Raw genomic sequence first — 18363 nt, 5'->3', positions numbered from 1 at the left:
CTCTGAGCTGTGTATGTGAGTGTGGGCAGGATTTTGAGAGCTGTCCTGATGTGGTCGCTCAACTCAAATCCCCAGATAAAAGACACTTTGTGAAGTTCGGGGCGTGTGTGTGTGTGTGTGTGTGTGTGTGTGTGTGTGTGTGTGTGTGTGTGTGTGCGTGCGTGCGTGCGTGCGTGTGGTGGAGGGGGGGGGGTAGGAAACTACTTCCATGTGTCTGTGGTAATGTGTGTATGTGATGTCTAAGGGTTTTCTGTTTTCGGTTTAAGTCCTTAATTTGGATTTGAGGTTGTCCGGACATAATGTTGAGTAATGACTTTAAGCCAAATGACATGTTTTGTGCAGTTTGTAGCCTCCATGCTCACAGCAGGTCCACAGCTCAGCCCACTTTTGTTCTGTAATATGATATTTGTGTCACTTGATGTGGTGAAAGCCCATCCAAATTACACAACCCCCTTTATTCACGTTTTTGTTCATCTTTACATTTTCATTGTAGGCGTTTCAACCGGTGAACATTTGATCATGCAGACAAAAATCATTCCAATACCAGAATGAATACCATGGGGACATTATGAAGATCTTAATGATTATTACCAGCGCTACAATCCATGACAGCTGTCTAAACTGAAGACATTTCTTTTACTCTGGTTCCTCTTTTACAGCCGTCTGAAGGTTAAATTTTGTGCGACAAACACTACACTGTTGCAACTAAGGCTTGAGATATACTTGCTTTTTAACGCTGTAGCTGTCAGCTTTGATCCTTGCAGTAGACATTAGGTATTCGTGTTGGCAACCGTGTGCGTCATGAACATTATCGCTCACATACCCATGTTCCCTGTGTGTTACTGGAGGACTCCACTAGAAGCGGAGAACAAACAGAGAACGAAGGATATTATTAGAACATCCGGATTTGCCTGATCTAAACAATAAACAATGCATCAATTTAGGAGGTCACCACTTTGCTGATTCTGAGATCACAGGTGGACAAAACACGCTATGGGCACCATCCCCACTCAGTATTTCCAGCATTTTACACGGTGCATGAATGTAACAGTCTTAGAATTGTTTCCATTTCGTTTTTCAGGTCTCTGACTCTGTCACATCTCCACACTGCTCTGACGAGTCATATGTATATTGAATCTTGTGGACGTGTTATGTTAATTTCTGAACCAGCACCCCAAACAGGTACAGGATACGCGAGGCAGCCAATCATGTGAATTCAAACGTGTAGTTTAAAGCAAGTATATGTCTGGCCAAAGAGAAACGAGCATTCTTATCAGCACATTAGACTTGTCCTTTTGAGTCATTGCTTCACAGTTTCTACTGCAAATCAACATCCAGACTGGAGACATCGACATTAAAACCAGTTGACACTGTTCAATGAAAAGTTATAGATCAATTAAATCTTCTCTCTCTGCCAGTTCTGTCAGTACTGTACCTTCCTACCAATCCTTCCCTGACGTCTCTATTCAAAACACCGGCTAACCAGGGCTGCAGCTGTGCACTCCATCTTCTTTTGTAGAAGTCTGTCCAAAATGTCACCTGTAGCTGGTTTATTTGTGCTGTTGTTTACCTATTTATTTCACTGTTATGTAACAATATAAAACATAATGACCATAAGGTCCTCAGTATGTTTGTACATCATCTGCTTGCTGAGCAGATCAGTTTTAAATAATGCTGGGAGGAATAGTACAAACAGCAACAGCTAATATGATCTATTACATGCTGGATAACATTATTGGCTCTTGGCAGTATATTGTAACTGCTGAATTCATACTGGAAACTCTGCATGTCCCAGTTAACAATAAGATTCCTCTGAGGCAATGATACAAATTTTCTATCTGGTCACACCCAATACCTAAATGTGTCAGGTGGGGTCTGGCTATAAAAATACCCAAATGTGGTTGGCACAGCCCTTACACACTGGGCAGGGCACACTTGACTACAGTCTGCACTGCAGGGAAATACAGGCGTAAAAGTAAACAAAGACTTGCCAGTAAAAATGGTATCGACACGCTGCACCTAACTAACAAACAGTATTTTAATGTTGAAGGAAGCAGAACATTTTTAATACCTTTTAATATAATATGATTTGAAATGGCAACAGATCCTACTGTGGCCTAGAAAATTATTGAGACAAATAAATATGTCTAAAAGTCTTAACAAAAAGTGAGCATCTGAAGCTTCACTGTGGTGGGATTTGCTAAATGCTAGTTTTTTTTCATTGTGGTACATTGTACAGGTGCACCATTGTTGCGGATCTGGTTCTAAATCTTTACCCTTCTCTCCCTCCAGGTGTTCTACGTTATAGTTCAGTTTGGCGGCCTCTTGCCTGAGTCAGTTCTGATCCAGAGACAGAAGCGTGACCTCACTGAACCTGAGAGTGGCACCACCACAGAACAGCCGTGGCTGGACTGGCAGTATATGGCCAGAAACTGCAGTGTGTTTGAAATGCATAACAACGGGCCTTTACTAAGACCAGACTCAGTCAACTGCCTGCAGCTGCCCAGGTAGGTGGGATGTGAGATGTATGGAAAAATATCAGTATTACTGACTATACGGAGTAATGGTTTGCAGAAAAACACTACCTATCTACTGATATGCTGAAGGCCTATAGAACACTGAAGACCGAATTGTCCGTGTCTGGAAAAAAAAAATCCTGTGTTTCCCACTTTCAGAGAAGTTGAAGGATCATTTGTGGTTTGACAATATTAATATGCCTCTTATACACATGAAACCCTTTGAAAACCCTGTGAACTATTTGAATCGAGAAGTTTACAATTTTCACTGGATATCATCTGGACAACAATTCTGTTTATATCACAATATGCTTTGGTCGTATCATTAGTCCTTGGGAAATCAGAGAGAGCAAACACATATTTAGTGGCTTGCAGGAAATTCAGTACTGTTGTCAAATTTGAAATAAATTATTGTCCTCTACTATGTTATTAGTCTAATAAAAGCAGAAGATTGTCCCATTTTAAAATGAAGCTCAAACTTATACTTTTTGGGGCATTCTCCCTGAAGTGGGACCACATAGTCTTGCATTATGCTCTTAGGTAGTCATGGCCTTTTCAATGCAGAGGAGATCACAGAAATTTGCTGGCAAGACTAAAGAGGTATATAAACTCTCACAAACATATACATGTACCTTTATGCTCGCACATGGGCAACATGCACACAAGTCAAAAGAAATCAAAGAAAACAAGACACACCTTCATACACGTATAGCGCAGGTAACGCATGCACACACACACACACACACACACACACACACACTGGCACCCTCACAGTGACTAGATTTATAAAGCTAACCACCTACAGCGTTGCCTTGGCACATGACCGTTAACAGGCTCTCAATTGGCACTTGATACAGAACTGGACCTGGAACATAGTCGAACATACACACACAAGCTCACACACTAAATCTTGGCATTGCTGCTTGTATCAAGGGCTTGGTTGGCAGTAGATAGAACAGGAATGAATAGATCACAGATTATGTAGTCATTGCTTATTTTTCACTTGACTGACAAATGATATCACATACAACCTTTCCTGGCACAGTTACACATGTTAGTTAAATTGGCATGAGAGCAATTGAACCTCACGTTGGTAACATATTATCACATTAGTGGTTGATAATTATATCAAAAAAGAGAACTTTATTTGATCTTGCAAGATTTATGTTTTTTTTTAATCTTTCTAGATTTATTTAATCCTGTGAGACACATTGCGTCCTCTGAGCCCAGCAGAGTGTTTGGCAAGATAAATTTAGACACGCCTCAGTCATTTCAGGTTATCATGTTTACAGCTTGTTTACATATACAGCTAAATAGGTTGGTTGTGAGGTAATAGAGGTGAGAAGCATTAACCAAAGAAATAAACGTGCGGATGTTTACAAAAATTCCACTGGAGCCACTGTCTCACACCAAATTGATCTTGTTTACATCAAACTGAAATTTATACTGAATATAAAGCAAAGATCAGCAGCAAATAACGACTCCATTTTGTATTTGTTTAAAATAAGGAATAATTGTTTTATGCCAAATTCACAGACTTCTCTAATACTCTTTAAACTACTCAGTTCCATACAGATGTTGGCAAGTTGCCATTTTGTAAAATGCTACTAACTAATTAATCACCTGTCAACTGGCAGCACACTGGAAGCAGTTTTGTGTCTAGACGTGGAAACTTTTCCCATGTGTAACTCAACAATTTGTATTTAGAATCACCTACTGGCCCCAGGACACTGGGGTGTTGTAGTGTGTGTGTGTGTGTGTGTGTGTGTGTGTGTGTGTGTGTGTGTGTGTGTGTGTGTGTGTGTGTGTGTGTGTGTGTGTGTGTGTGTGTGTGTGTGTGTGTGTGTGTGTGTGTGTGTGTGTGTGTGCGTGTGTGTGTGCGTGCGTGGGTGTGTAAAAGTACATTTTTAAAGGGATATGAACAGTTCTTTAGTTGTAAATAAAAAAATTCAAAAGATGCATGAGAGGAAGGGGGCCCACAGAAACTGCTTACGTCCACAATTCTTTGCTACACCCCTGCCAAGACATAATGTAAAAAGCTACAGTGTGAATACCATTTTTTGTTGTGTTGATTAGTTAAATGTGTCTATATTTTTTTCATAGCAAAGACAAACATTTCATAGCAAACACTAAATGCCATGATATCTCAGGAACAGAAATTTCTTAAAATTTGCCACAGACGGTCACTTTGACCTCAGGGTGAACTGATTAGAATTTAGTGGTCATAGTGTTGACCTTAAAAAACACATTTATGGCCATAACTCAATCAGTCATACATTAATTATGACAACTTTCACACAAATATTTAAACTGATAAAATGATTATTTTCTGTCTGTTATTTAAAATCATAATTAAGGAGCAGAAGGGGAGATTGTGACCATATTTCACATTTATGACAGATACTGAATTGGTGACATTACCCTGGAGTGTCCATCTAGAAATGGTTATTATTGTATAGATCTCCTTAGCTGTCAGGATTGAAGTTGTGTGTGGAGCATCCACGTTTTAGACTTTATTGTTCATTGTTTATTTATGTCTCCTGTGTACCAGTGACGTGCCCTTCTCAGGAGGAAACATCACATTCAGCCTGCTGACCACACAGCCAAACCTGAGGCCTGGTTATAACGACTTCTACAACACTCCTGCCCTGCAGGACATGGTGCGAGCTGCCCAGGTCAGGATACATATGAGTGGGCAATTCCACACCAGAGGAGTCGGGGTGAACCAGCGACACAGATACTTTGCTATCAATGAGATCACCATCAGTGGCAGGTGAGAAGTTAAACATTTTTATCCAGAGAACTACTGTTGTTTATGAAAGTTTTTGATGGAGTTATTTTAAAAGTTATCTGTGTCTGTAAATCTACGGAGGAAGGAAGGAAGGCAGAGAAATTGGAATTATCACAGCTGAGACTAAATTAAATATGGCATTTTTGTATATATGATATGATAATCTGGAATCACACTGAATTTAAATTTCTTGACATATTTTTGTGTTAACAAATTCAGAAATGAATGTAGAGGAAACACCATAAGTAGCATATTTATATTTCTAGCACCCACTCCTGTCGCTCACCAAATCTTATGTAATTGTTATAAGTGGTTGAAACATTTGACCATATTTAAAAAAAAAAAAAAACGAGAGAGCACAGTTCGATGAAATATTTTGACACAGACTGTTGAGTTTGAGCAGAGCTTTCTGAGAGTAATTGTGAACACACATCTCTTCATTAGACTGACAGAGTGACTCTTTTTTATGACTGTGGTAATTATAGGATTATGCAGGAGGCAATCATCTCTAACTCTTTCTCTCCCTCCCCCTCCCTCTAAGCTGTTTTAATTAGTAGCTTGTTATAGTGAAGTAGGAGAAACAGAGATTTAGAGCTGCTGAAATCTCATCTGTGCATTATTCATCCCTCCCCGTCTCTCCTTTCTCTTTCATTCTTCTTCCGTCTCTTTCTCTGTCCGCTCTTCATTCTTTATAAAGCATTATATGCATGTAAGGAGGAGAAATTTCAGCCCCTTTATATCTACATTACTGTGGACTAGACACAACATACAGCAGTATTTAAATGTAGTAATATCACAGCCTGACCAGTGCTCAATTTTATAATTAGAGTTTAAAAAAATCTGATATATCATTTTTGATAAGGATCTGTTAAACCTTTTTTTGTGTGTGACAGTAATACCTCCTGTGAAGCAAACCTCAAACATATCTTTAGCTCGACTAGGTTCAATTCAATTCAGTTGACCTTACAAGAGAGGAACCTGACAATTCAACAAATCCCCCATAAGCGGCAGTGTGGAGGCAAAACTCAGGAAGAAACTTCTGACAGAAGCAACAGATGTTTTCATGTTACTATCATCTTGCAATACAAATGTCACTAGATGGCTATTGTATTTAATATTTTTTTCACATCACAAGAAGAACAAGAAAATATTTGAACCAAATTATTTTTATTAAAAATGTCATAATTGGATATGGCATAGCATGTCATCAAGATAGAAAGAAGACAAATGCTACTGGTGTCCCTCACTTAGAGTTACAGCTTCCAGCTTAAGTCTGAAGTGTCTTTCTTTGTATATATGTAAACACAAGAAATTTGTAGGATAATTTATGTGTAAAACTCAGAAAATAAACAAATGAACAAACTCTGAGCCGTTTTAAAATTACAGACCAAAGAGCCCTTTTTTTTAACTTCACCTCATTTCATTATCATCTTGAAGTGTTCTTTAATGGTTAAAGGAAAGCCTTTTTTTAAGAACAGGTTTGTGTAAAGATGCTTTCTAGAAATCTCTTGACTTTCTAGAAGTGATGCCTTCTGTTCACTGCTCATGTACTGATGTTTGTGTAGCTTTAAAATGTATGACTTTTGCTTCCTAAGTATGTTTTACTCAGGCCAGACGTGTCTACTTCCAGGTGGTTTGAGCAGCCTTCTGAAATGTTATAAACCCACCATTGTGCGTTACTGCACAGTCTTTGCCTTTGTGTCTTGTTATAGTAAATTACAAAAATTATCTGTATTTCTTTACCAGATGAACAATCCTCAAATTTTTCTTTGAATTATGAGTGAGAAAATTTATGTTTTGACTTTTATCAGTTTTATTTCAGTGAATCAAATCATTGCCCAGGTCTCAAAGGCTATGAATCTAAGACGTGTAGGCTACCACAAATCAGAAGTACCGCACAAAAGGACTTTTAATTCGATTCGAAATAGAGAAAATCATCAGTGCTTCATATTCGATTAATATAGGCAGCTTGTAACTGAAAGTGGCATAAAGAGAACAAGAGGTGAAAGGATACACAGAGGGAAGAATGAAAGAGAGAAAGCAACTGAATATCTGAATGAATAATTAAAAGACTGGCGTGCAGTGTGTGTGTGTGTGTGTGTGTGTGTGTGTGTGTGTGTGTGTGTGTGTGTGTGTGTGTGTGTGTGTGTGTGTGTGTGTGTGTGTGTGTGTGTGTGTGTGTGTGAGAGAGAGAGAGAGAGAGAGAGAGCTGTCTGCTACCCGTTATGTTGCTCTGATAACTCTTGGGATGACATTTATAAATGTTGAATGGGAACTTTCTAGTAGCACTACTGCTGTTCCAGGGATGAGGGACGAAGGAGGTTTCAACAGAAACTTTTTCATGCTGTTTGCTTTCCTTTTTGTCATCACATTTGTGTTTGTTGTTTCTTTCTAATGAGAAATTGAATGATTTAATTTTCAAACTTAAACAATTATGTTTTCCAGTGTGTTCATTTTCCTTCTCACTCTCTCTCTGTTTCTGTCACCTGTGTAGATGTGAGTGTCACGGCCATGCAGACCACTGTGATACCAGCATGACACCGTACCGCTGTCTGTGTCTGCCAGAGAGCCACACAAAGGGAAACAACGTGAGTAACAAACGTGTCATCACAAAAACATACAAATGTGGACCTCATCTGTGACTGCAGTAATGGACCCCACACACCCTTTGGTAATATGTTGTGACGTTACAAGAAGGTCATGTTGAAAAGTTCCACCTATTAAATTCAAGTTTGTTACACTGGTTTGCTTTTTACGGTGGATTTCTATTCCCAATTATCAATATCTACAGCATTTTATATCCAGATATACAGCACATCATGTTCAAGCACACAAACACAAACACACACACACACACACACACACACACACACACACACACACACACACACACACACACACACACACACACACACACTCAGCACAGAGGAATCCCCAGGGGAAAATCTCCTCATGGTCTTAATTAAGCACTTTCCCACTTAATGACAAGAGGACTTATTTAATAAATCACACACACACACACACACACACACACACACACACACACACACACACACACACACACACACACACACACACACACACACACACACACACACACACACACACAAACAAAGACATTTATTAGAAAGCTCTCCTCTTTGTCCATCTCTCTATAGAAGATTTTTTTTTTGAAAGAATTATTTATTGTTGAATTCACCATCTCTTTTTGCACACATCCTTTGTACTAACAAGGCCAGGCAGCTCTTCTTTAAACCATTTTGGGTCGTCAATCAGTAGAGAACTGATTTGATTCTCGGATAGGAAATGAGACCAAAATTGGACAAAGGAACAGATGAGATACCAAAATTTTATATGCATGCTTGAAATAAAATCAAATGGCTATTTATGTCTGCTCTACTAGGCAGGTAGGTAGGTAGGTAGGTATATACTTTATTGTGACGATTATAGTCACTGAATCCCAGATACTTCTGCTCATTTACGTTTTTTGGTTCACCCCCGGTTATCCCAATGAGTATTCACACATTGGTACTGTATGCTACAGAATGTCTTGTTTGATCGAAACCACCACCTTTGGACCAGACATTTGCTTGCAGCAAAGCTAATACAACTTGCCAGGTAATAGTAGGCATCCCCCCAACAAAAGCCTTCAGTTGGTCAGCTGTGAAATGTTCAGTATGACTGCTGCACCTCACTGTAGCACAGGACAGCCTGCATTATTCACTACTTATGTATCATTCATTCACCAGTGTGTGTGTGTGTGTGTGTGTGTGTGTGTGTGTGTGTGTGTGTGTGTGTGTGTGTGTGTGTGTGTGTGTGTGTGTGTGTGTGTGTGTGTGTGTGTGTGTGTGTGTGTGTGTGTGTTCGTCTGGTGAGAGTGTGTTAAGACAGAGGCAAGAGAGTTTATAGTGAAGACACACAGTTGTCAACTAGCAGCTGTTCAATTGATTCTCTTACCTTACTCGCAAACTCAAATAACAAACAGCCTCCCACACACATTCTTGCATTTAATGTTTGTCTCACATGAACTACAGACAAAAATAAAAGTTATCATAGAAAGCGCTTTTACACACACACACACACACACACACACACACACACACACACACACACACACACACACACACACACACACACACACACACACACACACACACACACACACACACACACACACACAAATTGAACACTGTCATATAAATTCCATCATCCAGACTAATGCAGAAAAAGAATCTCTGTTCCTCTTTTCTCCTTCTCTCCCTTTCTATTTCTCTTTTCATACACCACATTCGTCTTTCCTCTCTTTAGGTCCCTGTCCCACCTCCATCCTCTTCTCTTTGTTGATCACTCTCTCTCTCTCTCACTCTCATATTCTGTCTTTCTCTCTCGGGTCTCAGTTTAAATAATGTCTCAAATCGACTAGAACAATGACAATCCCTCAGCATGCATCTCTAATCAGCTCTCTTTCTTTCTCTGTTTGTCTTTCGCTTCATTTCACTCAGCCGTTTTCTCTCCTCCCCCTCACTCTGTATTGCCTCACTTTCTAAGTATTTTATTCATTCCTGTTTCTCATGTTTCATTCTCTATTTTCTTCATTTGTCTTACTGTCTCAGGTCCGTCCGTCCTCCCAAGCTGTTTCTTTCCCTTTCTCTCGTACATACATTAGTTCTTTTGTGTTGGAGAGTTGCAGTGGAAATAAGATAGATGGATATATTTTATGTAAATTAATCTGTACAGGAGATACACTTCTGTTAAATGCATTAGTGTGTAACATGTGCATGTGTCTACACAGAGTTCCTTTTGTGTGTGTGTGTGTGTGTGTGTGTGTGTGTGCGTGTGCGTGCGAGTGCCTGTGTGCATGTTTCTCCTAAACCTGTCCATGTCGTCTCTCTGAGTGAATATTCAGGACCTTTCTTCTGTGTCTGTAATATTGGAGCATAAAAGGCTGTGGGGAATATTAGCGTTTAATATTGCATGTGTTCTGTTGACTTGGATCGGCCGAGCACCATGACGGATGTTGTACTAATCTGCAGAATTTCCACAGTGACATTAAAGTGACAGAAATGCTCAGACATGTGTCAAGATGATCAACAGGGGCCTTAGAAGACACACTTAAACTCTCTCCGTCTCTCTCACACACACTTAAACATACATGCGCACAAACAGACACACACTCGCCCACTTTCTCGCTCTGTCTTTTGATTCTTTCTTATGTGCACTCTGTGTCAGACTTGATCTCTCATTCTGTCATTCTGTCTCTGAATGCCTCCACAACTGATGGATTTTGTCATGTCTGAAAGCTATATCATGTACTGTATTGTACAGCACATCACACACTCTGTTTTCAGATGAAGAATGTCTTTGTCATCTAATGGTTCAGAATAGTATACTTTGGGATTTAATGTTGTCCAATATTAGTGTTACATGAGTAAAACTATGTCATTTTGGTGAGATGCAAAAGGACTCCACTCTACCTCTGTTTTGAGCCTTCCCTTGTGTCTGCACCCGGAGGCATGAAGGGTAGTTACATCAGGCTTGACTGACGATCTGAAAACAGTGAATAAATTGTGTGTCTTATTGTGAGTGTGTGTGTGTGTGTGTGTGTGTGTGTGTGTGTGTGTGTGTGTGTGTGTGTGTGTGTGTGTGTGTGTGTGTGTGTGTGTGTGTGTGTGTGTGTGTGTGTGTGTGTGTGTGTGTGTGTGTGTGTGTGTGTGTGTGTGTGTGTGTCTCTGTGTGTCTATGTGTCTATGTATTGCAAGAGTTTAAGGAAACTTACCAAGTCCTTCCAAAAGTGATTTTACTGTTTTTTTACCTCCTAGATTTAAGATGTTTATGTTTGGAATAAGATCAAGGGCTCAGTCTTACTTCCGGCACAGAGTGACACCAAACACAACGCAAGTTTCTTTGATAGTTTCAAACCAGTTTTCATTTGGCCAAGGTCATTGTTGGTGCATTGCTAACTTAAGGCAGCAGAAAGCAAATGCGCGATTGACCAAGAAAAACCTGGTCTTAGGTCAACGGGTTATTATTTTACTGTTATTTAGAGGGCACCTTATTGAATAAGTGTTCCTATGTAAGTGGGTGTATAACGCACATAAGGAAGTACACAAACATGCAAAAGATTAACAATAAAAATATTACAATCTGAATGATTATTGTGTACATCAGTCTGATTAAGCTTTGCTACAACTTGGCAAATCTTCTTTTATGATAGCAGTCAGCCAAGGTGCAAGTGCACTTGGCTCTTAAAGGGAATGGGAGATCAGACTTTATTTAACCTTACGCCCAAAACACAGCAATGATGAATTAAGAGACTGAGTACAACCCCTTAACCCATGTGCCTTACTTTGTGCTTAGATTATCAGCTGTTGAACTAGCAAAATTAGGTTTGGACACGCCAGAAATGCACTTGCACCACACACTTTAGACTGTGTGCTTAGATATTAAAAATATGTCCCGAACACTTGGTGAATGATAGCAATATCCTGAAGAATTCACCAATACTGTAAAAATTGTCAAACTTTAGTTGGGTATGTGGACATTATGTGTTTTTCTGTGTTTACATCTGTGTGTCTGATTGATATTGATGGCTTGTGACGGTAAGTGCCGTTGTCCAGGATCTCTGTTGCTCGAGTCAGCAGCAGATTTTCACCTGCGCCGGGGTTAACCGGGTTAACTTTAGATACACACAACATGAACGTGTACACACAAACATGCTCACACATACCCAAGCCAGTGCCACAACCTTTCCAGTGAGAGCGTGAAATTGGTCATGGCATTTAGGATAAGATGAGTTTTCCCAGTAGATTTACACACACACACACACACACACACACACACACACACACACACACACACACACACACACACACACACACACACACACACACACACACACACACACACACACACACTCTCTCTCTGTCTCTCTCTCGCTCTCTTTTTCAAACACACACACAGCACAGATGCTTGTGACATGCCATCTGAATGTCCACATATCAATTAGAGTAGCCTCCTCACTCAGCAGGTTTTGTCAAAACATTCACAGTGAAAATAAGATGTTATCCTTTCCTCTGCTTCACAGTCCAAAACACAAACATTTACACACACATAGACACACACATACACTCTCTCTCTCTCTCTCTCTCTCTCTCTCTCTCACACACACACACACACACACACTGGCTTCACTACAATTTTGTATGCATTAAATCAAAAATTACAAAGATTGAGGGAATAAAGCAAACAACCACATAACTAACAATGGGTTTGACTTGGTGCTTTTTTTCATTGACTGAATGTTAGTGTCTCAGTTTTTTGTCCTGCCACCATTTACTCACTCATTCAATTTATCGTGAGAGTGTTCTAGCCATTAAATTGTTGCAAGAGAAAAAGATATTAAAAGTTCATCGTCAGGCTCTGCACTTTAGTACTGACAGGAGTTGGTATCTGGAATCAGCTGAGCAAACTGAATAACACAATTTTTCGTTGGTTTTAGTTATAATATTACAGTGGGCTGACCATGTGCAGAAGATAAAAGCAATAGAATTAAAGCTACATAAACTCAATATTCCTTATGTGCTCTTCTTTTTTTTTTTTGCTGCTGGTACTGTGTGCTGATGATGGAGTGCCATCAAAACCTTTTGTATGAGGAAGAGAATGAATGTGTGCACTTTTCTTTTAACTCCCAAACACCAGTCCCTCGACTAATTAGCAGGCTGGGAGAGCGGGAAGGTAACGCAATGTTGAATGAAAAGAAAAGAGAAGAAAGAAAAAAAAAAAAAACCCTCTCCCTTTCATTTGGTATGGTAATATTTCCTGCTCACATACTCACCGTGGCTATGAGAACAAGCAGTTGGGGGACGGTAGAGACAGGGGGAAGCAAGTGAGGAAGGGGAGAAATGGAAAGCTGGGAGAGATGCACGGAGTGATTTGTTTTTCAGAAAGAGAGGAGACAGAAGAAAAAGGAAGGGTGGGAAGATGATGGAGACAGAGGTAGAGAAGACCAAAGAAGAATGAAAAAAGAGAGAAGGGGAGTGGAGAACTCCCTACATCTCGCTCTTGGACTCGTCCCCAGCGGATGAGACGAAGAGTGAGATGTAGTGAGAGCTTTCTATTCGAAGTGCAGAAAGAAAAGTATCTTTGATATGTGAAATGGTTCGGGGCACAGAACCGCAGATAGATAGGCAGACAAGCAAAGACAGATGGGCAGAAGGAAAAAAGAAACGTGGACAAACACAGAGGCAGGAAGTTACTGTAGGTACGACAACACATAGACTTGAGGCCAAACAGCACTGCAGACAGATGAGCAGGCAGACTGACAGAACAAACAGGAACATGCAAACAGCTACTCCTGTGAAATTACATGACACACTCTACTGTGTGTGTGTGTGTGTGTGTGTGTGTGTGTGTGTGTGTGTGTGTGTGTGTGTGTGTGTGTGTGTGTGTGTGTGTGTGTGTGTGTGTGTGTGTGTGTGTGTGTGTGTGTGTGTGTGTGTGTGTGTACCCAAGTCTTGTTTCTTTCTTTCTCTTGTGTTTGTGCGTGTTGGTATATGTGTGTTTACGTCACCTCTCCAGAGAGTCTCCTACGGCTTCATTAGATCCTGTTACTAATCAGCTCACAGTGAGCAGCACTCTGGATGCACAAATACACAAATATGCATCCCTATAGGTTCTGTTTGGACTACGTGTTATTTGTTATCCAATGATTTTTTTTTTTTTTTTTTTTTGAAAAAAAAATATCTTGACGTTAGAATCACTTTAAAGATACCTGATGACCTTTTTGACCAATGGTGTTTTATTTTTATTTGTATAAGCGGATTACAGTTTTGGTTGTTTTATAAGCATGACATGATACACCTTCCCGATGCAGGTTTTATGTAATTATGCCAACAGACAATTGAAAGATGTGATGTACAGAGCCAAAGGTGAAGATGGCAAATATGGATATGAACAGTGCATTTTTTAAAATATTTTTATGGGAAAGGAAATACATTTAGAAATTTGTTAGACGTCAAGTATGTACGCAACATATATCAATGAGAAGCTGTGAGAAACTAACCTTCACAGAACACCTTTAACTTAAGTATAATTATTTAGATAACTTCTGCATATGATTTTGTGTGTGTTTGTGTCTCATCTTGGACTTTGTGTGGTGTTGTACTTACACACTGGGCCGCTTGTTATTTCCACTTTCTAACATAGATCCCGTTGTTGTGTTTCTTTCCTTGGCGGCTTTTCTGACCCACATTGTCCTCACACACTTGTGGATTGTTTATTATGAACATATTTTGTCTCATTGGCCCTCTATTCCTAATCTTTAAAACACAAAGGTTTTTTTTCCTCCTGTTTCCATCAGTTTTCTGCATCTTTCCCTTCTTCCACTGCCTTCTATCTCATACACAAAATAGGAATATCTTCCCCATATTTCCATCTACACTTCCCCCTCCCCCCTATCTTCCCTCTGCCTTCCCCCCTCTTCTGTGTCATACATAATAGGCCCAGTGCAGGTCTGCATGTGTCACACTTGGGAGGAACTCCTGTGTTTTTTAATACATTTTTAATCCTGCCATTTGATGCCCCCCTTGTCCACCATAATTTGTACTGACTGCTGAACAAAATCAAAGGGCTTGTACTTGCTGCTTCTTGCCTCTGCTGCTCTCTGCTACAAAAAAAAAAAAAAAAAAAAGCATTTTTTTATATCACTTATTCCCCCTTCTTCCCCCCTACACACACCTTAGTATGTTTATTTTGACATGAAAGTGGGACTGTGTGAGAGCACTGGCTGTTACAAGTCACTCCTCATTAGTGGTCTGATTTCCCTACGCTGTGTGTGTGTGTGTGTGTGTGTGTGTGTGTGTGTGTGTGTGTGTGCACGCGCACACACATGTTTCCATTACTGCCGCCTTATTATAAAGTAGAGAATAGAATACCTTTGTGTTTTCTATTGAGTTGTGTGTGTTATTCTTCTCTCTCTTTAGATTTAGATTTACACGGGTCACCGATTTTTCTCTTTTTTTTCACTCTGCCTGTGTCAGTCTTTGTTCCATAAATGCAAGCAATTATCGTCATGGGACGAATTCTCTATTCACACAGTAATTTTCAGTGAATACTCATTTTGACATCGTTTATATGCCATTGGTTAATGCAAATCTCTTGTAAAAAGATGTAGTTGTTGTTTTTTATACCCCCAAAGCTGTCAGATGAAATAATGTGCATTTTCACAATAATCAGTGCTTTTGATTATAGACTCAAACTTTCTCACTTTGTTTTGATTCTGTATCTATGCCAACTTGCATCCATGGTGGTATTCAATAGTGTTTTAACTCGGTGAGATTCTAACAGAAACATGTTGACGATACAGTAACCTAAATATTTCTGCTGCTTAATAAATTAGTTAAATTCTAAAACAAGTATGGCAGTGTAAACTATACATTATGTGTGTTAGATTACAATAAATAAATGCATGTCTGTTCCCCAGACTGTGTATAAAAGTGGACGTAGCTTCCATGTCTGAGAAGTGAGGCAATTGGGGAATGCCATAAAGTGCAATACCACCGAAGGCCGCTAGGGGTTGGCTCCAAAAAGCCTCTGGCTCCAAAGATTTCCAATCAACTTCCCACATGGAATACAAAGTTAATCTTTTTTTAGTCCTTATGCTGTCATTTGCTAAAGTTACTCCTTCTCATTCATTTTCTGATGGTCCATCTGAAAACAATCCCATCATTAATTTATATTTGGCCTCAAAAAGTGGCACGATGATGACCTGGAGGCTTCAGAATGGCATTTCACAAAACTGTTTGTTGCCACTTGGTCTGTACTTATATATACTGTCTAATTGTTCTCCACAGTGCCAGCGTTGTGCACTGCTCTACAATGACAAACCATTCAGGTCAGGTGATCAACTCCACCCTATGAACTGCCGACCTTGCCAGTGTCACGGCCACGCCCTCTTTTGTCATTATGAAGTCTTAGCCGATGACCAACCAGATGAGCACTATCGAGGAGGAGGAGGCGTCTGTGACCAGTGCATGCACAACACCACAGGTACACTATTAGTTACATAAGTTAACTAATTTCCTTTTCTGTAAAAACATCACCCGATTTAGAAATTTTACAAAAATATCAGAATCATCTCATCACGATGTTTAAACAAATTTCAGTTTGGAAATCATTTACATTTTAGCTCATTTTCCAACACGGAAAGTTGGCTCGAGTGCAGAAACTTTTGTAGTCCGAAACCATAACATCCTCATCTCAGCCGTCATGTTTTTGTTTTCACTGGAAACAGCTGCCTTGAAACTAATTTTGAATCTAGTCTGTGCTATTTGCAATTTGCTTTTGTTGTGTTTATGTGCTTGGCCTTTCTTAAATTGCAACATGATCTTTCAGAGCCAACAGAATTTTGTATCATTAAGACGGTAGACAATGGTAAATTTGATCGTGCCGCTTAATTGTTACCATATTGTGTGTCAGTCATATCTTTTCATGATTTTCATAACTCCTTCCCAGTGAGACAGTTGAAGTTGAAACCTGGACTTTTGAGCATGAACATCTCCCTCCCATCTCTGTGTGGTTTCTATTTCTTTACTTTTTGCTCTCTATCTTACTATGTTTGTGTCTATGTCACCATCAGGTAGGAACTGTGAGCTGTGTATAAGTGGGTTTTTCAGGCTGGAGGACTCTGATCCCACTTCAGTTGATGTGTGTCAGCCTTGTAGCTGTCACATTGCTGGAACGGTCAACGGCAGCATGGAGTGTGCCCAGGTACACGCCAACACAACACAGCAAATTGTTGATGATCGGTAAAACCCTTGTACCTTAAAATGTCATTGTTTTTAAAAGTCAACTCCTCCTCCTTCTTTTCTCTCTTGCATATCCTGTGTTTTCACCTCTAGATAGGAGGTCAGTGTCAGTGTAAGGCTGCCGTAACAGGTCATCAGTGTGCCGACTGTTTGCCTGGTTGGTATGGACTTGAAGCCTCAAATCCAAACGGCTGCATTTCCTGTGACTGCAGTGAAAAGGGCATCATCAGCACCTCAACAGGAGCGCTTCCCAGCTGCAACCATTACACAGGACAGTGCCAGTGTAAACCCCATGTCACAGGTAAACAGATCCCTTACAAACATTTGAGAATATTTTTAAGGGTTTCAAACATGTAATATTTGAGATAATTGTTTTTGCGTTCTATTTTAAATTCATATCTTTATAATTGTGTATATCGGACGAGACACTTCTTTGAATGGTAGATTTTTTTGAGGAGGATGTAAAACACACTGAAGTTTCTTCAGACATCCCCTTAGGTCCCATCCATACAAGCAAAGCCACTTCACTGACGAGGGTTCAGTTACGAGAATGAAGTGATGAAAGCGATCTTAAAACCTTGGTAATTTACCTCAGCAGCACACCACATTAGCTACAAAATGTCTGGTTCCTAAAATATTTTTTCTTATAAAATGTCCCCAAGTACTTTGTTAATAACTTGTGCTTTTCATTAACACAGTTGGTCTGTTAAATTGTCAAGCAACAGCGTCTTAATTAATACATAGGGGTGCTCATTGGGGTGCACACTAAACCAAAAGTGTATACACCGGGTATACATGACAAAACAGGCACGCACGCTGATGAACACACACACGCACACACACACACACACACACACACACACACACACACACACACACACACACACACACACACACACACACACACACACACACACACACACACACACACACATGCCTATCCCAAAGTGTTGTGGCAGCCAAAATAAACAGGCTTTTCTGCTGGCGGTGCTTCCAGCCGTTGTGCTTCCCTTTGTGATAAATGGTTTCACTCTCTCCCCTGTGTGTCTTTGAAGACCAGGCTCGTATGAAATGCAAAACCGGCCAATGCTCCTCAACTCAACGCATCATGGTTATTGCTAAGCCTTGCTATCAAGGGTCCGTGTTGTGTGTGTGTGTGTGTGTGTGTGTGTGTGTGTGTGTGTGTGTGTGTGTGTGTGTGTGTGTGTGTGTGTGTGTGTGTGTGTGTGTGTGTGTGTGTGTGTGTGTGTAC

The 18363-nt window shown here is 40.0% G+C and overlaps 1 protein-coding gene across 1 annotated transcript in view; it reads left to right on the top strand.

Moving 5' to 3' along the window:
• ush2a (Usher syndrome 2A (autosomal recessive, mild)) overlaps nucleotides 1-18363 on the top strand; it is a 206592-nt gene that overhangs the window by 27567 nt on the left and 160662 nt on the right. Inside the window, exons 9-14 of the mRNA XM_069693402.1 lie at nucleotides 2293-2507; nucleotides 5068-5289; nucleotides 7802-7895; nucleotides 16158-16353; nucleotides 16943-17073; nucleotides 17205-17412. Of these exons, the coding sequence (XP_069549503.1) occupies nucleotides 2293-2507; nucleotides 5068-5289; nucleotides 7802-7895; nucleotides 16158-16353; nucleotides 16943-17073; nucleotides 17205-17412 (1066 nt within the window). The remainder of the gene's footprint in view (nucleotides 1-2292; nucleotides 2508-5067; nucleotides 5290-7801; nucleotides 7896-16157; nucleotides 16354-16942; nucleotides 17074-17204; nucleotides 17413-18363) is intronic.

This window comes from Brachyistius frenatus, unplaced genomic scaffold, assembly GCF_029030835.1.
Source record: "Brachyistius frenatus isolate BFR_SWC_R1_liver_20210118 unplaced genomic scaffold, ASM2903083v1 Contig_15, whole genome shotgun sequence".
Taxonomy (NCBI): Eukaryota; Metazoa; Chordata; class Actinopteri; family Embiotocidae; genus Brachyistius; species Brachyistius frenatus.
This window is presented reverse-complemented; position numbering and strand designations above follow the sequence as displayed.